At 46.5% G+C, this 21,192-nt stretch overlaps 2 protein-coding genes across 4 annotated transcripts in view; one reads left to right on the forward strand and one right to left on the reverse strand.

Moving 5' to 3' along the window:
• Nucleotides 1–12,540, forward strand: part of hpgd (15-hydroxyprostaglandin dehydrogenase) — a 15,525-nt gene extending 2,985 nt beyond the window's left edge. The window contains exons 3-7 of the mRNA XM_005753157.2: nucleotides 397–503; nucleotides 4,811–4,907; nucleotides 8,637–8,713; nucleotides 8,802–8,965; nucleotides 12,001–12,540. Coding sequence (XP_005753214.1) covers nucleotides 397–503; nucleotides 4,811–4,907; nucleotides 8,637–8,713; nucleotides 8,802–8,965; nucleotides 12,001–12,124 — 569 coding nt within the window. The 3' untranslated portion in view covers nucleotides 12,125–12,540. The remainder of the gene's footprint in view (nucleotides 1–396; nucleotides 504–4,810; nucleotides 4,908–8,636; nucleotides 8,714–8,801; nucleotides 8,966–12,000) is intronic.
• A 3,762-nt stretch (nucleotides 12,541–16,302) lies between these two features.
• wdr17 (WD repeat domain 17) overlaps nucleotides 16,303–21,192 on the reverse strand; it is a 23,300-nt gene continuing 18,410 nt past the window's right edge. For all 3 annotated transcript variants that reach the window (XM_013915957.1, XM_013915958.1, XM_005753160.1), the window contains 5 exons: nucleotides 21,054–21,155; nucleotides 19,886–19,984; nucleotides 17,972–18,039; nucleotides 17,759–17,856; nucleotides 16,303–16,741 (listed from right to left, as the gene is read on the reverse strand). In XM_013915957.1, coding sequence (XP_013771411.1) covers nucleotides 16,622–16,741; nucleotides 17,759–17,856; nucleotides 17,972–18,039; nucleotides 19,886–19,984; nucleotides 21,054–21,155 — 487 coding nt within the window. In that variant the 3' untranslated portion in view covers nucleotides 16,303–16,621. The remainder of the gene's footprint in view (nucleotides 16,742–17,758; nucleotides 17,857–17,971; nucleotides 18,040–19,885; nucleotides 19,985–21,053; nucleotides 21,156–21,192) is intronic.

The raw sequence follows: 21,192 nt of genomic DNA on the forward strand, positions 1-21,192 counted from the left end.
ACGATTGGCCCCTCTTGGTCAGCTCCATGACGATTGGCCCCTCTTGGTCAGCTCTATAACGATTGGCCCCTCTTGGTCAGGTCCATGACGATTGGCCTTTCTTGCTTGATGATCAGCATCAGTTCGGCTAAACAGCCGGACAGCGAGGGTCCGGGCACTTCCAGAGTTCTTGGTAGTAGCTCGGATAAGTTTGGCGTGTTGAGAACGATGAAGCAGATTAAAGTGTAAACTACATGGTGCTACGATGGTAATGAGGCTCTGTTATAACAGCGAGTGCAGTCTTAATGAGTGAAACCCTGTTTACATTCTGATGGGAGCTTGTCATTGATGTTTTTAGAAGTTCCTGTATTAGCGTCTGAAATCACCCCATTTTGATTTCTTGTCTCTGTGGAACAGACACCTTCCAGAACACCGTGGACCAATTTGGCCATCTGGACATCGTCATCAACAACGCCGGCATCACCAACGAAAAGGACTGGGAGAAGACCATCCAAGTGAACCTGGTGAGATGGCAAACCAAAATAACACGCATGCTGCCTTACTGCATGAACGCTAGATCAGACTGATGCCCCGGGGGTGGTGCATCAGAGGAAGCTTAGCATGCCCATGATATCTTTCCCCATCAGCACCTCACTGATGCTCACCTGATGGAGGTGCAGCATCTGACCAATCGCAAACATGCATTTTACAAAGGATGATAAATATGTAAGATAATTGAAGCAGAAACATTTGCAGCTTTATCTCTTTTTGTGCGTTGAGGAAAAACCTGAGGAAGCCTAATCAGAAGTATTATTATGTGCAGCACTTTGTGATTCTGTCTAGAACGGTGCTATATAAATTTTAAAAAAATTATTTATTTATTAAAGTAGCATAGAGCTTTTCCTTTCAGATCGCAACTCAGAGGATCCAGAGCACACCGCTCTTTTAGATCCTCAGCTCTTCCTGAACTGTGCAGGTTTCCCAGGCCATGTGGAATAAGGAATGTCGGGTGTAACCTAACACTCAAAGAAGGCAGGGAGTCAAAACATTTTTCAAAGTTAGATTGGAATGTGATCCAGATAGAGCCACAGGTCACAACACAAAAGTTTATCCTGTGGCAGCAACTCACTTGAAAATAGTACAAATGTTGCGTGTAGTCGGGGAATGTCAGCCTGTCAGAAGGTGAACGGTTGGATTCTTCTCATGGTGGCGACGAGGCTCCCAAAACTGCAGGTCCTCATCGATCCATGCGTATACATACAGAAACTGAAAGCGGTGACTAAAGTACTATCAGCCTCATCTTCTGACATTTTGTCTTATTATAAATTCAGCCCCACGCTAACCCGCTGACATCACATCCTGTGTTGTCCACCTTCATTCTGTGTCAGTGCCAACAGGGGGCGACACCGGCACTTGCTGAATAGATGGCGGAAATGACTTTCCTGATAAGTTCATTGGCTTAGCCAGTCGTTTCTAGTTTGGCTGGTAAAAATAACACTCTGTCTGCGGCTGTTGTTGGTCACCTGTCACAAATACCTGCTCTGTTCACCTTTGACCTCTGTGTTACAGCACGGAGAACCTCCAGCTCTCCATCTAATAGAAAGTAACGACAGCTCAGGTTTAAAGTGAAAAAGGACATGAGAATAGTTCAATCGAGATACTTCAGCTCAGTTTGAAGATCCGGACCAGTTAGACTACTTCAGCTGTTTGTGACTTCACACCAAGCCACAGTGGAAAAACACGAGCTGCGGGTCTTACCGTGGATCTTTCCTGCTGTATAAATAAACATGAGTTTTCCTTATTTTCAGTCACGTATCTCTGCTCCAGCAGTGAAGGCTCATGTTAAACATGACCATACTTCAGATAATAAGGTCAGTGTACAAGTCCTCTCTGTGAGCCAAAGCTCGGGCTGCAGACTGCTCTAAACCCTCGGTTTCACAGCTCGTCTTCCTGTTAGCTCTAAATATGTTTCAATAACAACAGCTGAATTGAACTGCATGATGTCACAGAGAGGGAATATCCTAATATGGTCTTCTCAGGTGAATGGCTGAAATCTGGGCCACAGAAGCTCTACATACTTGCTTTTCAAACGTTTGTTTATGATGGGCAGCCAATAAGTGAAACGTTGGCTTAAAGACAGGTTGGCCTTTAAGGGGAGGGGCTAAAGCAGCTTGTTTTAAACTGAGGCACTCATACGGGGCCCAGTACAGGACTTATCAACTGTATTTGAGTCTGACAGTGGACGGTGATATGGGACTGACACAGTACAAGCACAAGAGGGACTAAAAAAAGCCTCTTTCTTGCTAACAGCACAGCTGGTCGACGATGGGCTCCACCATCGAGACTCTGTAAAGTGTGGCCCGCAGAGAGACCTGATCTCTTCTCACAACATACCGCTGTGACTCATTGTTCCTGAATTGGCTCCCGTTCACATCAGCTGTTGGAGTCAGACTCCATCCAAGTTCCAGTTCGAGGATACTTTCCTCCACTTAGTTGCATATTTGGGATGTTTTAAGTTTTCAGATGTGAACTTTCGACTCCAACAGAACTGTATGAAACGCAAATGTGGGACTTAAGATGTGATGGATGTGCATTTATGGAGCGCGGCATGTTACGTAAAGGCCCTTGCTGTGATAGCAAAATAAAAGTCTGCCCATACAGTCAGTGATGCTTTGGCACTGGTGGCACTGGTGGCACTGGTAGCACTGGTGGCACTGGTAGCACTGGTAGCACTGGTAGCACTGGACCGGGAGCTGCAGAAAGGGAAATGTGTTGCAGTGGTTTGTATCACATCTGTCTGACAGTGTGTTCATGCAAACGAGGCATCTTCTTAAAAACAAAGTTAGTCATGGACTTCCTGAGACTGATACTTTTTACATTATTCAACTCACCCTGGACACAGTCTGTTTGACCTGCTCCCCTCAGGCAGGAGGCTCCGGTCCATTCGCACCAGAACCTCTCGCCATAAGAACAGTTTCTTCCCCTCTGCTGTTGGACACATGAACAATAACCACATGACTGTCCCCGCCACTAACACATGACCCTACGCTGTGTCACTGCATCATTTCATGTTTGGCACTGATCACCACCTGCACTCATGTATATATCTTTCTACGTAGCACTCATAATTCTTATTCTCATGTATATATCTCATGTATATCTCATGCACATATCTTTCTTTCTACATAGCACTTTAATTCTTATTGTTTGCACTGAAGCACCGCAGCAATTTCCTAATGTTGTAAACCTCAACATCTGGCAATAAACCCCATTCTGATTCTGATTCTGATTCTGAATCAACTTTATTTACACAGCAAATCACAACAGCAATCGCCTCAAGGCACTTTGTATTGTAAGGTCGACCCTACAATAATAGATACAGAGAAAAACCCAACAGTCATATGACCCCCTATGAGCAGCACTTTGGTGACAGTGGGAAGGAAAAACTCCCTTTGAACAGGAAGAACCCTCCAGCAGAACCAGGCTCAGGGAGGGGCGGGGCCATCTGCTGTGATTGGTTGGGGTGAGAGAAGGAAGACAGGATAAAGACATGTTTTCCTTAGAAAATATTATTATAAAGCACTACATATGTATTCATTGCTATGCAGATGATGCCCACCTATATGTATCTATGAACCCTTGAGCAGGAAATGAATCAAACTACTCAGATTATGATTCGAATTCATATAACTTTATTAATCCCAGAGTTCACAGCCGACCCAGCCTACGCTCTCACAGCCCACTGTCTTTAAACTCTGATTTCAAGAGCAGAGTCAAAGCAGAGGTCAGGAAAAATTCGATGAATAAAAAGAACAAAATAGATTAACAGCGTGCTCAGAGGGAGCGTTTCTGTACTGCTGCGCCTTAAACTGACGGTGATGTTTGATTCTGTGTTGAGCTGAGTTCCTCATCGACGATCGTTGTGTGTCTGGCAGGTCTGTCTGAGCCCGTCTTTGTGTTGTGGTTCCTGTCAGCCCGTCACACATGCTTTAATCATCAGTCACAGCCTGATACTCGGATAAGAGCTGATACACTGATAACCACTTTAAAGGTGCGCTGTCTCACGCTGTCAGTATCACTTCTCTTTCTTAAGCAAACTTCAGATCTGTCAGACCATTTTCATTCCAACACTGACATCAGCTAAACCAAAGCAAAAGTTTAATTCATTAAAAAGTTTTCCATCTTTGTTTTCTTGACTCTCGGGTAAGTTCACACCTGGTGCCCCAAGGAGCTGTTTGTCTTTGGAGTCGGGTCCATTTATGCAGCCCTGCTGGTCTCAGACTGGGGGAGTGTTTGTGTGCGCGGCCGGGTGTTGCCTCCTACACGACTCTGTTAGGAGCACATGAGTTTGGTATATTCAGCAGTTCATTGCTGGAGAGGAGACCAGGTGAACACTTCACCTGTGCTCTGAGTCCTGATGCTGCTGGGTGAGTCACCTGACTGCTCACCAAGTGTCTGTGGGCAAGAAACAGACCCAGAGCTGTTGCATCTGCTTTCTTTTATTTGTTGTTGTTTGTTGTCCCTCAGTGCTTCATGACTCCATGCCCAAACACTTTTAACCCAGTCTTCATCCAGACCCCCTCCTGCCCCCTGTTTTGGGGGCCTATAACATGACAGTAATAATGTGACACTAACTGGAGCTTCAATAACCGCATCATTTCTGTTGCTGTGTCAGCTGTTCTGCTAAAGAAACAATTCTTTGCAGTCAGTGAAGAGTGAGAAGCTCGTCTTTAAAGCGTGTTATCAGTGGGTTCACGCATGTTTAACTTCCTCATCACGAGCGCATGCCTCAGTTTACAGCTGTGAACACTCGTCTTATCTTTGTCTGCAGACCTCGGTCATCAAGGGAACCTACTTGGCTCTGGAGCACATGAGCAAAGAGAACGGCAAGCAAGGAGGCACCATTATCAATGTATCCTCTATGGCAGGTAACACGCACACGTGCAGAAACATGTATTATTAAAACAACAGACACTCTGCCAGGCTTTCAGATTTCATACAGCGATTTTTGTTCAGGGATGTTAAAGTCCGCCAAAGATTACACGACAGTCGTGTCCATAAGGCCACGGCGGCGTGTGACTGCACTTCGCCTGAGTCCCTGCTGCTGCGGCGAGCTGCCAGTGGCTCTGAGAAAGAGGCGCCCCCACTCATCACCCTCCAAAATCAGCTGACTAATGTTCCCAGTGCAAATACAACAATTGGCTTTTTCTTCCTGTTCATTTCAAAGGGCAGAGGGCAGCGAGTCAGAGGTCAGCAGAAAGCTCAGCTCAGTCTGACCTCATCACAAGGACGTTTTCTGCAGCGGCACACCCGGGCGCGCTTCCTGTCTGTCAGCTTTTCTGCTTCTATTTTGTGCTGCGAGCTGAACGCTGTGTCTGTGAACCTTCTTCACTGTGCATGAACCCTGCAGCTCTTTAGAGACCTGCAGCTTAAAAACACGACAGCGGGGCGTCAGCACTGACCTCGTCACATACTTGGAAGCAAAATGGTGCCCTTCCTGAGTAACAGCAGATATGAATGAGTGATATGAGCTCTAGGAGTGGACCAGCTGGGAGCACCTGGCTCTCCGCTGACTTTCTCCTTTCAGAAAGACGGAGGCTGCGTTTATGTCAAATGTGGCTGTAAGAAATCTGTCCTCTCTGGAGGCCTGGCTCATGGAAACATTCCTCTTCTTCCTTGGATGTGGGTGTTGTGTTAGAAACACATGAAACAAAAAGCAGCCATGACAGGTTGGCAGATATCCACCAGGGCTGTGGATCGCTCCGTCATGGAAAAGTTCATTCTCCTCCAACATCTTCTCTCCATCACAGTCCAACACAACAAAGACGAGTCCCGAGCTCTGCTGGTGTTTTATTGTCCTCATGCTGCTCTTTAAAGGCCTGCGAGAGCCGTGATCTTCCTCTACAACATCCCACGCAGAGCTCCGAGGAAGCTGTGTTTTCTGTGGGATTAGCGCCGTTTATGAGACCAGAACACTTCGGGATGTCCCCTCATGCAACGGCAACGTGCTTCATTGGAGCAAATAAACTCCACGTAGGCGATGATTAGATGAGACAGATTATAGTGAGTTCCTGTGTGGTTAGATTACACACAGACACACACACTCCTCATTATGTTGCAGTGACTCGTATCTGCTGTCCCGCTGCAGGCTGCAGATCCAGGGTTGACCCTTCCTTCGTTGTTTTCGCGGCCTCGGGTCTGGGCAGAGGTCTTCGAGCAGGTGTTAGGTTCCAGGTCAAAGGTCGCACTGCTCTGTGCCGTAAAAATATTTGTGTTTCACAAAGATCCTGAGTGATGTTCCTGTGGGAGAGCTCCCAGCTACAGATCGGCTGACAGTTATTAGAACTTCACGTCACGCCCAGGCAGTGTGACACAAAGCTCAGCAAAGCCAGGATATCTTCTCTGTGGTCGCACGACGGTGGTCATCAACCCGATAAAGAGAAGCGAAGATAACCTTTATTAGTCCCACGCGTGGGAAATTTGTTTTGTTACAGCAGTGGACATTTTGTAACGTCGGGTTGCGTTTAGTGGTTGAGAGGAGGCGGCAAAACACTTAGCAGGGTAGCCAAAAGAGTACACACTCACGCTGGTGTTGGGAATTCCACAGTGTGTTCTTTAATATACCTTCTCTTCATCAACCATATAAGCCCGGTTGAACGGCTGCCGCTTAACAAACATAGCGCACAGTGTTCGTACAACACATAACGTTGCAAACAAAGGTGTCTGGAGAGGTAAAACATAAAATCCGTCCCTCCTCATGCACTAGCGTGCAAGCACATGTTCACACCATCACAGAGAGAGAGAGCAGAGCAGTGGCACAAACTGATGACACCATCAACCCTCGACTTGGGTGTCTTAAAGGGACACCACACCATAGTGGCTGTTACAAGTTGTATAGAGAAAAAACACTGGAATAATAATATATCTATGAGACATTGTACACAATAGAATAGAATAAAATAAAATACTGTATACAATAGGATAAAAATAGAAGACAAATGCTATATACAATATGAGTATAATACAACGATGGCAGGAAGAGTTTTGCGCTTAGTGTTATTGCACATGTATGGATGTGTGTGTTTGTTCAGTTAAAGTCTTTGTTGTGGAGTCTGACAGCAGTGGGGAGGAAAGACCTGCGAAATCTCTCCGTCCCACACCGTGGGTGCCGCAGTCTCCCACTGAAGGAGCTGCTCAGTGCTGTCACAGTCTGCTGCATGGGGTGGGAGACGTTGTCCAACAGGGATGACAGCTTAGCCGCCATTCTCCTGTCACTCACCACCTCCACTGGGTCCAGAGGGCATCCAAGAACAGAGCTGGCCCTGATCACCCTGTTCAGTCTCTTCCTGTCCCCAGCAGAGATGCTGCCGCCCCAGCAGACCACACCGTAAAAGATGGCTGAGGCCACCACAGAGTCATAGAAGGTCTTCAGGAGTGGGCCCTCCACTCCAAATGACCTGAGTCTCCGCAGCAGGTACAGCCTGCTCTGCCCTTTCCTGTAGAGGGCGTCTGAGTTATGAGTCCAGTCCAGTCTGTTGTTCAGATGAACACCAAGGTACCTGTAGCTGTCCACAGCCTCGATGTCCATACCTTGGATGTTCAGTGGTTGCAGTGGAGGATGCTTGTGCCTGCGGAAGTCTACCACCAGCTCCTTGGTTTTACTGGTGTTGATCTGGAGGTAGTTCAGCTGGCACCAGTCCACAAAGTCTTGAGTCAGTCCTCTGTGTCCTTGTCGTCCCCATCAGTGATGAGGCCGACTATTGCAGAGTCATCAGAGAACTTCTGCAGGAAGCACTGGGTGGAATTGTGGGAGAAGTCTGCAGTGTAGATGGTGAAGAGGAACGGAGCCAGAACCGTTCCCCGTGGGGCCCTGTACTGCAGACGAACCTGTCCGACACACAGGCCTGAGCCCCGAGGCCGACACTGTCGATGTCATTTCCTGTTTTTATCCTGGTTTCTCAGAGTTGAGGAGATGAACCATCCCCGGGTCGTGTGACACTGGTCCAGCTGTGATCTGTGTGGATTACAGATGATCCGTTTGGTCAATAACAAAGTATTTTTCTATCGGCTTTGTTCAGAAACATATCTGATTAACGTGGAGCCGCTCAGACGATTCTCAGGCACGTTTTCATCGTCTGTGCTTCACGTCAGAATTTAATCTGTGTTTGTTTTAATCACGCATCATGATGTCGATCTAGCACAGCTCAGCCTGCACTAACAGCAGACATGTGGTAATCATTTCACCCTCATCCCACTGGTGATAACATCAGTGTGTGTGTGTGTGTGTGTGTGTGTGTGTGTGTGTGTGTGTGTGTGTGTGTTGTTCATTTGGATGTGGTCACATGACATTTGTGCAGCCAGGTCGCCGGTTGTTGTCTTTGTTGTTCTCGTCATCGCACTGTGAGGACAAAGTGAAGGAAATGTGTATTTATTATGAAAGCCTTCACGAAGCTGAAACAGCAGCGAGTCACGCGGTGACGTTTCATCAAAGACAGGATGCTCGGACGGGTCTCTGAGTCGGGTTTAATCCCAGTAAACCCGGATCAGCTGAGCCTGCGGCGTTTAAAACGAGGTGCAGCTGCAGCAGCTGTGTTTGGCCTGCATGTTACAAACTGTGATAACATCGTGTTTTTCCCTCTGGGTCTTTCCTTTTTCAGCCTTCATGCATTCCCCTCACCAGCCCGTCTACACGGCCACTAAACACGGAGTCATTGGCTTCACCAGAGCGATGGCGGTAAGACGCACACACATTAGCGAAAGCGCAGCACGAAGCCTTTCGGGATGAGAGGGCCGCTCAGCAGCTTGTTCTCGTGTCGCTGCAGGACGCGGCCATTCAGGGCGACTACGGCGTTCGCATCCACGCGCTGTGTCCGGCCTTCGTCGACACGCCCCTGCTGCAGTCGGTGGAAGACGAGGACAACATGGGCAAGTTCGTCAAGTTCAAGGACGACTTCAAACGGAGCATGAGCAAGTTTGGAGTTCTACAGTAAGTCCATGTGTCAGTCAGCAGCAACGATCACCAAAACTGATGCAAACGTGGCATGGTAAATGGCCTGCATTTGTATAGCGCTTTTCTAGTCCATAGGACCCCAAAGCGCTTCACACTACATTCAGTCATTCACACATCCACACACTGGTGATGGCAGCTACATTGTAGCCACAGCTGCCCTGGGGCGCACTGACAGAGGCGAGGCTGCCGGACACAGGCGCCACCGGGCCCTCTGACCACCACCAGTAGGCAAACACGGGGTTAGTGTCTTTCCCAAGGTTATTTGGCATGCAGCCAGGATGCAGCCTGGGATCGAACCACCGACCTTCTGATTAGTGGCTGACCTGCTCTGCCACCTGAGCTACAGCCACCCGTGTTTATTAAGGTGCCTGTTTAAAGCCTCGTGTGGACGATAGAGGAACTGCAGTTTTTGGCACATCAGCATTAGCTCCAAAGTTTGGCGCTTGTTGCTGCTGCAGTGTTTCATGTGTGTTTTAAACCTCCTGCAGATGAACGTTGGCACATTGCAGTCCGATCTGGTCTCACCTCAGCTGTCTGTGCTACAGCAGCAGCTGGTGTCAGCTGAGTGCGCTCAGGGAGCTCAGAGGTCTGGGTGAGGACGCGACATTCAGCTTCATGTGAATGAAGCTGGACGAGTGAGAGACCTGCTGCTCAGCACGAATCAGATCTGTTCTTAACTCCGCTTTAACTCGTCTCTGCTCTGATTGCATCACTGCTGTTTGAAAGACTTCTTCTCTTTCAGGAAACCCGATGAAGCGTTTGGAGCGGTTCAGTCCAGCTGTGAGAGACGCTGAACAGTGTCTACACTGTGCAGAGAGCACGCTGTGTGCAGTTTGCTCAACGCTGTGAAAGCTCTGCAGGAGGGAATCATTTAGTGTCAGAGGAAATTGAGTCCAGATGACTTCCTGAACACATGTGGATATATGCATCTGTACATCCACTGACTCGCTGAAAGAGGGCAGAACAGCAGCTGTAGTGTTTTTAGGGAATGTGGTGTTTACTTGTGTTAGTCACTCTGTAAAAACTCAACCTGCCTTTGGAGACAACAGTAAATCCCCATGATGTAAATCGTTACATTTTAGTTCAAGGTTACGGTGAGTTTAGTTTGAGTAAAAGCTTTCTCAGTGACTTCTGAAAGGCTGAACTCTGGAAACAAAGGAAACGGCCAACAGGGATCCACAGTCCTCCACGATGTTACACAGTTGCCTAAATAAGGATTCAGACTCCTGACTGAGGTTCTCCTTCCTCAGATTAAGATTTGGAAGCGTTTATAGTTTAGACTAATGTCAGTTTGAGGATAAATATGATGTGATGGTGGCACTGAAGTGGCTGCAGTGGGTTTGAGATGAGAGTCGTCTGTAGTCGGTGTTGACATTTGAATCAAGAATGTTCTTAATTTGACTTAAATCATGGAGATAAGTAACGGGAGGATAGTTTGTTAGGGTAACCCGCTGGGTCGGCCTTTATGTTCAGGCGAGTTCAAATATTTGAATCAAGTTGTCATGGTTACAGTTGTTTGTTGAGTCACATTTAAATCCAGTTAAGAATTATTTGAATTAAGTGGTTGAGACAGGATGATCCAGTAGGTTCAGCAAGTTTAAAGAGCCCATTGAAATCAGTTGTTTGGATTAGTTTGGATTCTATTCTGGGAGCCAAGATAATCCATCGATTTAGCTTCAAATCCAGTTTTAAAGCTAGGAAAAAGTTCAGTTTTATTTATATAGCCCCAATCCAGGTCTTTATGTCTTTAAGACATTCCTGCAGTTTAAGGCTACGTCCACACGTACACGGGTATTTTTGAAAACTGAGATTTTCCGTTTTCGTTTTAAAAAATAATCCCGTCCACACGTAAACACAGAAATAAAGGAAAACGCTGCTATGAACATGCCAAAGCAACAGGTGGCGATATATTCCTAACCGTGCAGAAATGTTGGCCAATCAGAAGTCTAGAGGCCTCGGTGGGAAAAAGTAAACAAGGATGGGGCATAGAAGCAGAACCGAGTCATATGTGTGGAGGGACAGTAACTGTGTGTATATGTAAGCATTTAAACACTGCAGAGAGTAGAATTAACAGTATTGTAGAAATTCATTTCACCGAAACAATAACGTGGCGCACAGTGTGACGTCAAAAAATGCGCACACCTTTGACGCTGTGTTTTCTGCGTTTTTCTCATCCACACGTAAATGCAAAAACGGAGTTTTCAAAAATATCCACCCTGGCAGGAGTTTTTAAAAATCTCCGTTTTCAGTGACCAAAAACGCCGTTTACGTGTGAAAAAAATCTGCGTTTTCAAAAATACCCGGGTACGTGTGGACGTAGCCTAACTCATTGGTGTGTGTTATCTGGCTTCATGGACAGATAGAGCTGGGTGTCATCTGCATAGCAGTGTAAATGTATGCTATGTCTTCTAATGATACTGCCTAAGGGAAGCATGTATAATGTAAACAGGATTGGTCCTAGCACTGAACCCTGTGGAACTCCATAATTAACCTCAGTGTGTGAAGAGGACTCTCCATTTACATGCACAAATTGTATATTTTTACCTTATTTTACACGTTGCTGTAGATCAGGGGTGTCAAACTCAAATACACAGTGGGCCAAAATTCAAAACTGGAACAAAGTCGCGGGCTAACATTAATATTTATTGAAAAAAAAATCTTCCTCCAGATATAAGAATGAATCTTTTCTTATGGACTCAAATAAGTTTTGCTGGAAAAGTGAATATGGAACAAGCAAAGCTTAATACTAAACAATATATATATTAGCTGTATAATACCAGTAGGCCAGCTCTGATAGTAATTTGGTATGGCTTCGCGGGCCAAATGTAATTAGGCTGCGGGCCAAATTTGGCCCGCGGGCCAGAGTTTGACACCTATGCTGTAGATAATGATGTGTCTGTGGGATGACTTGTTTCTCTAATGGTTAAAATTTAATTTGTGAAGAAAGTCATGAAGTCGTAATTTGTGATGCAAAAACAACAGCGTGTGTTTTTCTTCTTGTTGACCTGCAGGCCGTCGCTGATAGCAGAGGGCATGATGAGGCTGATCACGGACACCAGTCTGCACGGAGCGGTGATGAAGATCACCTGCTCCAAGGGAATCCATTTCCACACCTATGAGCCCATGTCGGCCTGAGCTCCACACTCAGGACTCACATGCTGAAGGAAAGATGCGGCGCTCTAACCCGTCTGACTGCAGCTCACCAGAGACGCTCGGGACGACACGTGGACGCTGCAGGAGCTTCAGTCAGAACTGCGTCTGTTTGGATTCGAATCTTTTTTATTTAATAATCATCTGCATAACATGAAAACAGTGATCATACAAACAATATCCAGCAAGCCAAAGTTACAGATGAGTTTTTTCGTTTTTAGCTAATTGTTTGTGCGTCACAGGAAACGCTGGACCGTCACTGTGGTCCGCCTCAGAGATGACGGCTTCTTTGATTAGTGTTATTTAAAGAACTGTAACAGTTACTCTTTTACAGCTGGTTTATGTGACATGTAAACACAAATAAATCAATAAATATGGAGTTTTGATAACCTAAACAATAATTGTATGCTAACATTTGTAGTTTCACAATGTCTGTTTATTTTCCGTGTTTTAATATTTATTCACAGCCAATACGTGGTACACGAGGAGTGAGGTCACAGTATGCACATCACCCATTGGCTTGTAAAATCCAGTTTTTAGACTGCAAGCTAGCTTGGTTAGCAAAGTGTGTACATGGACTGTAAGGATTAAAGACGCCTTGCCACCCTAACTTCTTGAACGTGGAACTGCTGGGGCAAGAAGTTTGCATAATTAGGGGCGTGGCCTATTTGACGGAACAGGCCGATGGCCGCACAGGCGGCTGTAGCTGCTAGCTGTCTGCTAGCTTCACCTTTGCTAACTGGAGTCCCTGAACAGAGACCTGTGAACCGTTGTTGGCATTTTTAATGTCATCATGTGAGGTTACTGTAGTAACAGACTGTCCAAGAAGGCGGAGCTCCAGGTTTAGTGCCTGCACTAATTAGCATAAGGTCACCTCTAAGATGGCGTGAGCCAAAAACCGGCATTAAGTCTGCACACAGTGGGTAATTTCAAAGTTGTTGCTTCCATCTTTATCCATAGTATAGGAAAGTGTGTGGAAATGCTTAGTAGTCTTTGATATTCTTCATATCAAATATTACGCTTCCAACTCAATCTCCCATTTAAACACAATAACGGCGGCGGTACCCTAAAATTATTCCTCCTGCAGATGTGTTTCCTGGACTTGAGCTGGTTTTTATTCTGATCATCTTCTTGTGTGGCTGGAGGAACATATTTGATACTCATCACTGTGTCAGTCCAATACAGAAAAACGACTGTGGCAGCAGCATGCAGCAACTTTATTTGTACAGCGCAATCCTTTGTGTGTCTTTATCTCCTCTGAACTGTGGGCTGGGACACAGCGTCAGTCAGCCTTAGCCCTGTTTTCACTGTTGACATTCCTCATAAATCCTTGGCCAATTGAATCCTTTCACCGTGGTGAAAATGTTGGCTTTTTCCCAAACTGGGCGCTCTCCAAGAACCCGTGTGTGGTTTGCATGAAGTCACAGGTTGTCATGAAGAGACGGGTATAAACAAAGAGGTTCAGTGAGGCTGATCTCACAGCTGCTGTGCTGAAGTTTCCCTGTGAATGAATCCACAAAGACATGAAATGATTTGTGGTTATGATCGTTGTCTTTTCCTGGTCTGGCTCTCCAGTTATCGTTCTACAGTCTTTGGTCTGTAGAATGATTGGTCCCCGACGTTTAAGTCTGCTTTCTTCTGACTGGCTGCCCCTCACAGAAATTTGAACAGAAAGTGGGTGGAGCTTGTCTTCTTACAATGACAGTATCAGGGAGTGTACCCAGGCAAATTGAGAAACCAAGTGTTCAGAGCAGTTTGCAGCCTGAGCTCAGGAGTAATGTTAACACAGTGCTCCCTCACTATATTGCGGTTCATCTTTTGCGGCTGTCGCAATTTTGCATGCTTTATTTTTTTTTACAGCCCATTGTGTTCTGCATCCTGATTGGCTGTAAATCGTTGTCAATCAATCCTGTGCCGTGTCTCGTGTACAGTACAGAATGTGTTCAGCTTGTCGATCGCTAGCAGTGGGACAAAAAGTTCTCGACATGCTGAGGGAAGGTAGAAGTTACTGTATTTTTTGGACCATAAGGCACACCGCATTAAAACAGTCAGATAAGTCAAACTTTACTCAACTCATTCTTCTTGCTTCCTCCACTTCCGTACCATTGATTCATTATTGATTCATTAATGTTAAATTCTCTGGCAGCTGCTCTGCTCCCATGTTCTGAAAACAGGGTTTGATTTTGGTTTCGGTCTATAATACTGGACTTATTTTTCTACGAAGGTTTGAACGAGAGAGAAAAATGTGAAAATGTTCATGCCTGTCTGAGAAAAGTGTAAAGTGTGCAGTGAGGGGTTTTCCAGCCTTAAAACATCTGTAATAATTGTAAAAAATAAAGTTGGCTACTCCCACAATAGACGAGGGACCGCTGTATGTAGAATTCCCAAATAATATGATTCGATTCAAATCAGATTTATTTATTCAGCACCAAATCACAACAACAGTCGCCTCAAGGTAGATCGGACAATAACACATACAGAGAAACACCCAACAATCATATGACCCCCTATCCGGTCGTTCAGTCTGACGTCACTAGCCGTGTCTGGACCTAAGCTCCGCTGCAGGTCCATATATCAAACGATCACTATGGCATTACTGAGAGTTGAAAAACTGTCTAAAGTCTTTCATCTTTAATAAAATGATCAGCGTTCTGCTCTACCAGGTGTAACAATTGAGTTTAACATCCAGGCATCCATGAAAACAGAATTTATGACATTTAACGGAGTTAGAAGTTAGCAGGGAGTTAGCTCGCTAGCTTCTATCTAAATACAATATAGCATGTCCTGACTGCGGGGTTTTGGAAACAAATTCAAACGTACAGCTCTGCTATCACTTCCAACATAAATGAAGACAGAAAACTAAACAGCAGTGACATTTGTAGGGTTACTGAAGTTGGGCTAGCTGGTATATAATGATGTGCTACGTGACTGCTAGCGACACAGCTATGTTAGCATAATATAAACAAGCTAACTTTTTTTCCACTCGATAAAAGTTAACGTGAGTGTTCTCGGTGGTCAGGAACAAATGTAATCACATGGCAGGATGCTGTAAAAGGACCAAACTTCAGCCAGGAGAACAACTGAGATAATCCATCCACAATACGAGGTTAGTCATTCATATACTGCTGCATGGGCTGGGCTGTAGTTACATCCTAAGGTTTTAAAAACTGAGCTTAAATAAATGATTAGCGGTAATAAAAGCCGAGGGAGGTCAACAGGGATCACTGACTGTTTTAGGAGCTTTTTGAGATCAAATAGAAGAAAATACAAAACATTAAACATGTTAACAACACAAAAGCCATATTAAACACAGACTACTTTAGACCCGGAAGTAGGATTCGTCACGTCATCACTGAACAACCGGATGAGAAGCACTTTGGTGACAGTGGGAAGGAAAAACTCCCTTTTAACAGGAAGAAACCTCCAGCAGAACCACACACACCTCGCTTCTCTTCCTGTTAAAACAGTTCTTCTTTCCTCCAGTCACCAAGTGCTGCCAGGAGAGGGTCGTCTGATTATTTGTGTTTTCTCTAATTTGTTGGATCTTTGCCTTTCAATAAAGCATTTTGAGGAGATGCCAGCATGTATGTATTCACATAAATGAACAGTCCTGAGCCGCCCTAATATGATATAACAGTGTGTGGACAGATTCTTTCATTGTGTCTTTGTAGATCTGAGAGAGGAAGTCAGGAGGGTCAGTAAAGTATGTGAGGGTGGTGCAGGAGATGTGAGGACAGAGGTGAGGTGTGCGGTAGGAGTGACAGATGGGTTCAAGGTGGGGGTGGTGATTACATCAGGGATCAGCTCTCAGCTCCTCCTTGTTTGCAGTGGGGACGGACAGGCTCACAGGTGAGTCTCTCATGTTTGCAGATGATACTGTGATCTGTTCTGAGAGTAGGGAGCAGGTGGAGGAGAGCCTGGAGAGGTGGAGGTACGACATACGTGTGTGAACGAGAGGCAGACAGGTGGAGAGGTGAACATGCCAGGCAGCAGGAAAGGAGGAAGACCTCAGAGAAGATTGGTGGATGCAGTGAAGGCGACATGCAGAGAGTTGGTGTGGCAGAGGAGGACGCTGGGATAGAAGGAGGCAGGTGATCCACTGTGGTGACTCCTAAAGGGAGCAGCTGAGAGAAGATTAACACGAACACAAAGAAAGTCTCCCATAAATACTCAGTGGTGTCTTTATTCCAGTGCTTTCTTTGTACAGTAGAAGAACTCAGATCTATACCCTGTATGTACATGATCACATTGTGGGAAATGAAGCGGGAGTCCTACCCAGTACGACACATTCAACACCAGTCCTCCTCCACACGTGAAGCACGATTGGTTGGCTACATTCTCATCACGTAACAGCTAACCAATATCAAAATCTACAAAAGCTTTGAGCTCCTCTGAAGCTTCAGTTGGCAAAAAGTGTTTGAGCTTCAGCCGCTGGTGTCTGTCTCATCGCCGCCGTGACCGTCTTCCTCTTCTTCGTGTGTGTTAAAAGGGGTTGATGCGGAGTCCCGTCCCCAGCGGGGAGAAGGGGTTGACCTTCGCCCACATTAAAGCGTCGTTGAGTGAGATGGCTGATTTATTGTCCTCCAGCAAAAACACCGGACCCTGAGCATTGAAACAGAGCAGACAGAGCTTTGGACACATCAGTGCAGAAACACGTCGGGTAATCAGAGCTCGTGGGGACAGCTAATGGGCGCGATGCTTTCCCTAACCATGACCTTACTGTAACCCAGTGGTTCCCAAACCTTTTTTGCTGGGGCCCCCTTTGTTTTACGAGTACACGGGTGATTTTGAAAAGCAGCTGTTTCGTCCACGTAAACGGCGTTTCAAATCACCGAAAACGGAGATTTTTTAAAACTCCTTTTTTGCGTTTACGTGTGGACGAGGAATACAGAGTTCGTCACGCAACATCAAAGGTATGAGCCTTTTCCACGTCACGCTGTGGCCACGTTATTGTTTACATGAGAGGAATTGCAGAATGACAGACAGTCAGATTAACAGTATTTTGTCTGTCTGCAGGTTTTACACTCTTACATATAAACACGCAGTTACTGTCCCTCCATTTACAAAGGCAGAGGCGTCACAGTGCGATTATTTTACGTGTAGTTGTTTTTTGCTGTGTAATAATGTTCAACATTGCTGTCAATGCATTTTTCAAAAAATGCCTCTCTGTGCAAAATGGGTTTAAAAACATAAACAGCTGTGGGATCCTGTTTGTCCGTGATGTAAACAGCCCAGCGCTGCTCCTGATGCAGGGAAGACCAACCCTGCAGGGAGACCTACCTCGGCACCTGTGCAGGTGAAGCCAAAGGGCAGATCTGCTTCACCATATTTTCTAGTCTTTGGCTTAGAATGAAGTTGGTTTGGAAACATATTCAGTGATGCTTCGTCTCCTGCTGTGCGTTTGTGTGGGCGCCCATGCTAGCCGTGTGCAAGCGTTTTGTTTTTTTCCCTTTTCATGCCGCGCCCTCCCTGCAATGGCTCTGCACCCCCCCTAGGGGGCGGGCCCCACACTTTGGGAAAGTCTGCTGTAACCTGACACTAAAACCACATTTTGAGTCTCAAAAATGCCTTCAATGCTGTGGGATTTTGGTCCCCACAAAGATGTTAAAACACACACACCTGTATTCTCTGCCCGGTGAAGCAGGACAGCTGGAGGTCTGAGTGACTCGGCAGGTTGGAGCCCGTCACGTAGTCAGCACCGCAGAGGAGCAACGCACCTGAGAGACGCAGGAAATGGTTTAATGTTGTCATTATCATTAACACGATGCTTCTTTCCTCGCCCTCTGAGCTGCAGCTGGTGATGCGGCGCTCTGAGGCGTGAGGACTGTTTACCTTTGTGGCTCGGCTGGATTCTCCTCTGCAGGCAGCTGAACTCTTCTCTTTGACACTCTGACGGGGGGCTGTTGGAGACAGACGGACAGGAAGGAAGCACGTTTGCTGTGAGTGTGTGTGGACATGAGGACTGCATGATAACAGCAGCATATTCTCACAGAAGACGGTTTACAGCATCAGTGCGAGCCGAGCTGAAGGCACTCGGTCGTGCTTTGTTTCATGGAACAGCAGCAGCGAGTGCGCCACTTTGGAGTCTGGAGTCTGAGGACTTTCACACATGATACGTACACTTTGTTTTCTTAATATGAAAACATCCAGCTGTGTGGACCAGGCCCCAGAGACCCACTCAGGGCTAGAACTCATCAGTGGGTTTGCCTTCATAATCAAGCTTGAACACCCAAAAACACTTTAAAGAGAAAAACTGACAAAATACTGAGACGTGACAAATGTACTCAGACTTGTCTGCTACAAATGTACCCGGGACGCAGAGTGTGTGAGTGTGTGAGTTTCAAACAGCCGTCTGTGGCCTGCAGCTTGCTGACTGCAGTCACTGCTTACAGGAAACCACAGACTAAAATAAAGAAATGAAACTCGTCCAGCTGTTTGTGACAAACTGATAGATGTTGTTCTAGAAGCTCATCGCTGCTCTGTTCCTCTTCAAAGGCCCCGTTTCAGGATCAGGACTCAAGTTCTGGGTCAAAGATGGAGCTATGTTAGGTAAGGCTCAGGGAAACTGTGGTCTGCACTCTGGGGTGTGGTGTCATACTCTTTGCAGCTGAGTCCACTCAGTAATGAAGCAATGAGTCCTTAAACTGGACCAGACTCGCTGCACTGACGGCGTCTGAGCTTCTCTGTTGTGGTGATTGTTCCTGTTTTTGGTGGAAGCCGCAGCTTTGACGTCTCTTTAAGATGAATAATCATAAAAGAGCTTTAATGACTGAACATCAGCCCAGCGACATGCCTACGTGTCCATGCATGTGCATGTGTGTGCCTACGTGTCCATGAGTGTACATGCGTGTGCCTTCATGTGCATGCGTGTGCATGCATGCACGCACTCGCTCGCGTCCCCAGCAGTAAGTCTGCATGTGGCGGGCTGCTCAGCTGTGGGGATGGTGGAAGCAGAGCCGTTATGTGTACATAAAAAGATTTCTGGATGTATTAGGAAGATGCTAGTAATGAATTAACCATGCACTAGTGCTGGGAGACCGTATGCACGGTCATCTTTGATGCTCTGCTTCCTTAAATAGCAGCTTATGAAGTGCAGTTTCAGAACAGCACCACAAGGTGGAGCCGCCTTCATCTGAGTGCTGCTGAGCTGGAGGGGACAGCACTGACGAGACAGTCATATATTTTATTCTGAAGCTCTTCCTGATGTTGACGAGCTCCATGATAAATCATTAAAACTTTACTATCTTATATGAAGTCCAGGATTTGGTTCATTTTTCTTCAAGCGCTTTGATTTCATCGGGCTGTGGTGCAAACACGGGTCACTGTGTGCCGCTGGGACGTTCAGCCCTGAGAAGAAGATCCTCATTCAGTGATGAGCACATTTCCACCCAGACAGAGAGGAAGTAAAGCTTCCACTTCACTGATTTCAGAGTGGGCCGTAATGGCTCCTGGTGCTCTTCATCCATCTGATTTCCCCTCATCAGGAAGTCCTCCAAACCTCAGAGTGACGATTCTTCAGCTAGCCGATCACTCAGTGACCATCTCAGTCTAACGGCAGATGCAGCTCCTTCATGTGTCGTGATGCAGTTGCCTTGGTGACCAGCCTCATCCTGGCCGCTCTTCAGCATCACTGCTACACCTCTGCTCGTTAATGTGAGCACCTTGTAGTGTTATTGATACAACGTGTGTGTGTGTGTGTGTGTGTGTGTGTGTGTGTGTGTGTGTGTGTGTGTGTGTGTGACGTACATGCTGTTAGCTTGTGTGCAGGCCCTCCAGGCGTCCAGCTCCACAGACAGCTGCTCGATCTTCAGAGGGACACACACCTCTCGCCGCTTCAGCAGCTGACTGAGAAACACAAAGAACGCGTTCACAGACGCTGGCGTGCAGCAGATCCAAACAATCATCGTCGATAATTCCAAATCAAAAGCCGATATTAGCTGACGTCACCGCGCACGGTGATATCTGTTCCTGTTTCTGGAAGTTATTTTGACGCTTGTGTCCAAACAAATCAGGAGATGCTGAACATTGATTAGGATCAAGGAAAATGTAAACCTGCCTGTAGCGCTCCAAAGCTTCAGCTAAGGTTTAAACCAGGGGTGTCAAACATAAGGCCCGGGGGCCAGAGTGGGCTTGGCAGAGACTCCAGCCTGGCCCTTTGGACGGATTTGGAAAATGTGAAGGAGGGCGTAGATGTTGGAATTTGAACTGTGTTACAACTTTTCCTACTGATGTTTTAGTTTTAGTAAAAATTACATTAAAAAACATAAATAAACTAAAGACATTCAGGGACATTCATACTAAACCAACATAATGAAGTCACATAAACAGAAATGGTCTGTATTTATATAGCGCTTTACTCGTCCCTAAGGACCCCAAAGCGCTTTACATATCCAGTCATCCACCCATTCACACACGTAGCCACAGCCACCCTGGGACGCACTGACAGAGGTGAGGCTGCCGGACACTGGCACCACCGGGCCCTCTGACCACCACCAAGGACACAACGACCGAGACTGTCTGAGCCGGGGCTCGAACCGGCAACCTTCCAATTACAAGACGAACTCCCAACTCTTGAGCCACGATGTTTTATGATCGTGTACCAGACAAACTGCTGTTTTTCACAGTCGGTCACAGTAAAAACATTGATGTGGATTAATAGAAACTTTCTGTTTTATAACCACAGGACAGTCTGAGTGCCGACCTCACACTGGAAAATCCTCTGTGTGCGCTCCAAGAGAATCCAGCGTCAGCTTTCATGCTGCTGACAGCAGCTGCTGCCACACAGAGCACACTCACAGTGTGTGTGTGTGTGTGTGTGTGTCTGCGCACTCACAGTGTGTGTGTGTGTGTGTGTCTGCGCACTCACAGTGTGTGTGCGTGTGTGTGTCTGCGCACTCACAGTGTGTGTGCGTACCTGGTGTATTCGTAGAGTGCAGGTACGATGCTGCTGTACTGTCTTCTAATGGCCAGCAGAGCTCCAATATAACCACAGAGGATGAGCAGCTCACTGCGGGCTCTGCACGCACACACACACACACACACACACACACACA

Source organism: Pundamilia nyererei, unplaced genomic scaffold (assembly GCF_000239375.1).
Source record: "Pundamilia nyererei isolate P.nyererei 1_Seehausen unplaced genomic scaffold, PunNye1.0 scaffold00408, whole genome shotgun sequence".
Classification (NCBI taxonomy): Eukaryota; Metazoa; Chordata; class Actinopteri; order Cichliformes; family Cichlidae; genus Pundamilia; species Pundamilia nyererei.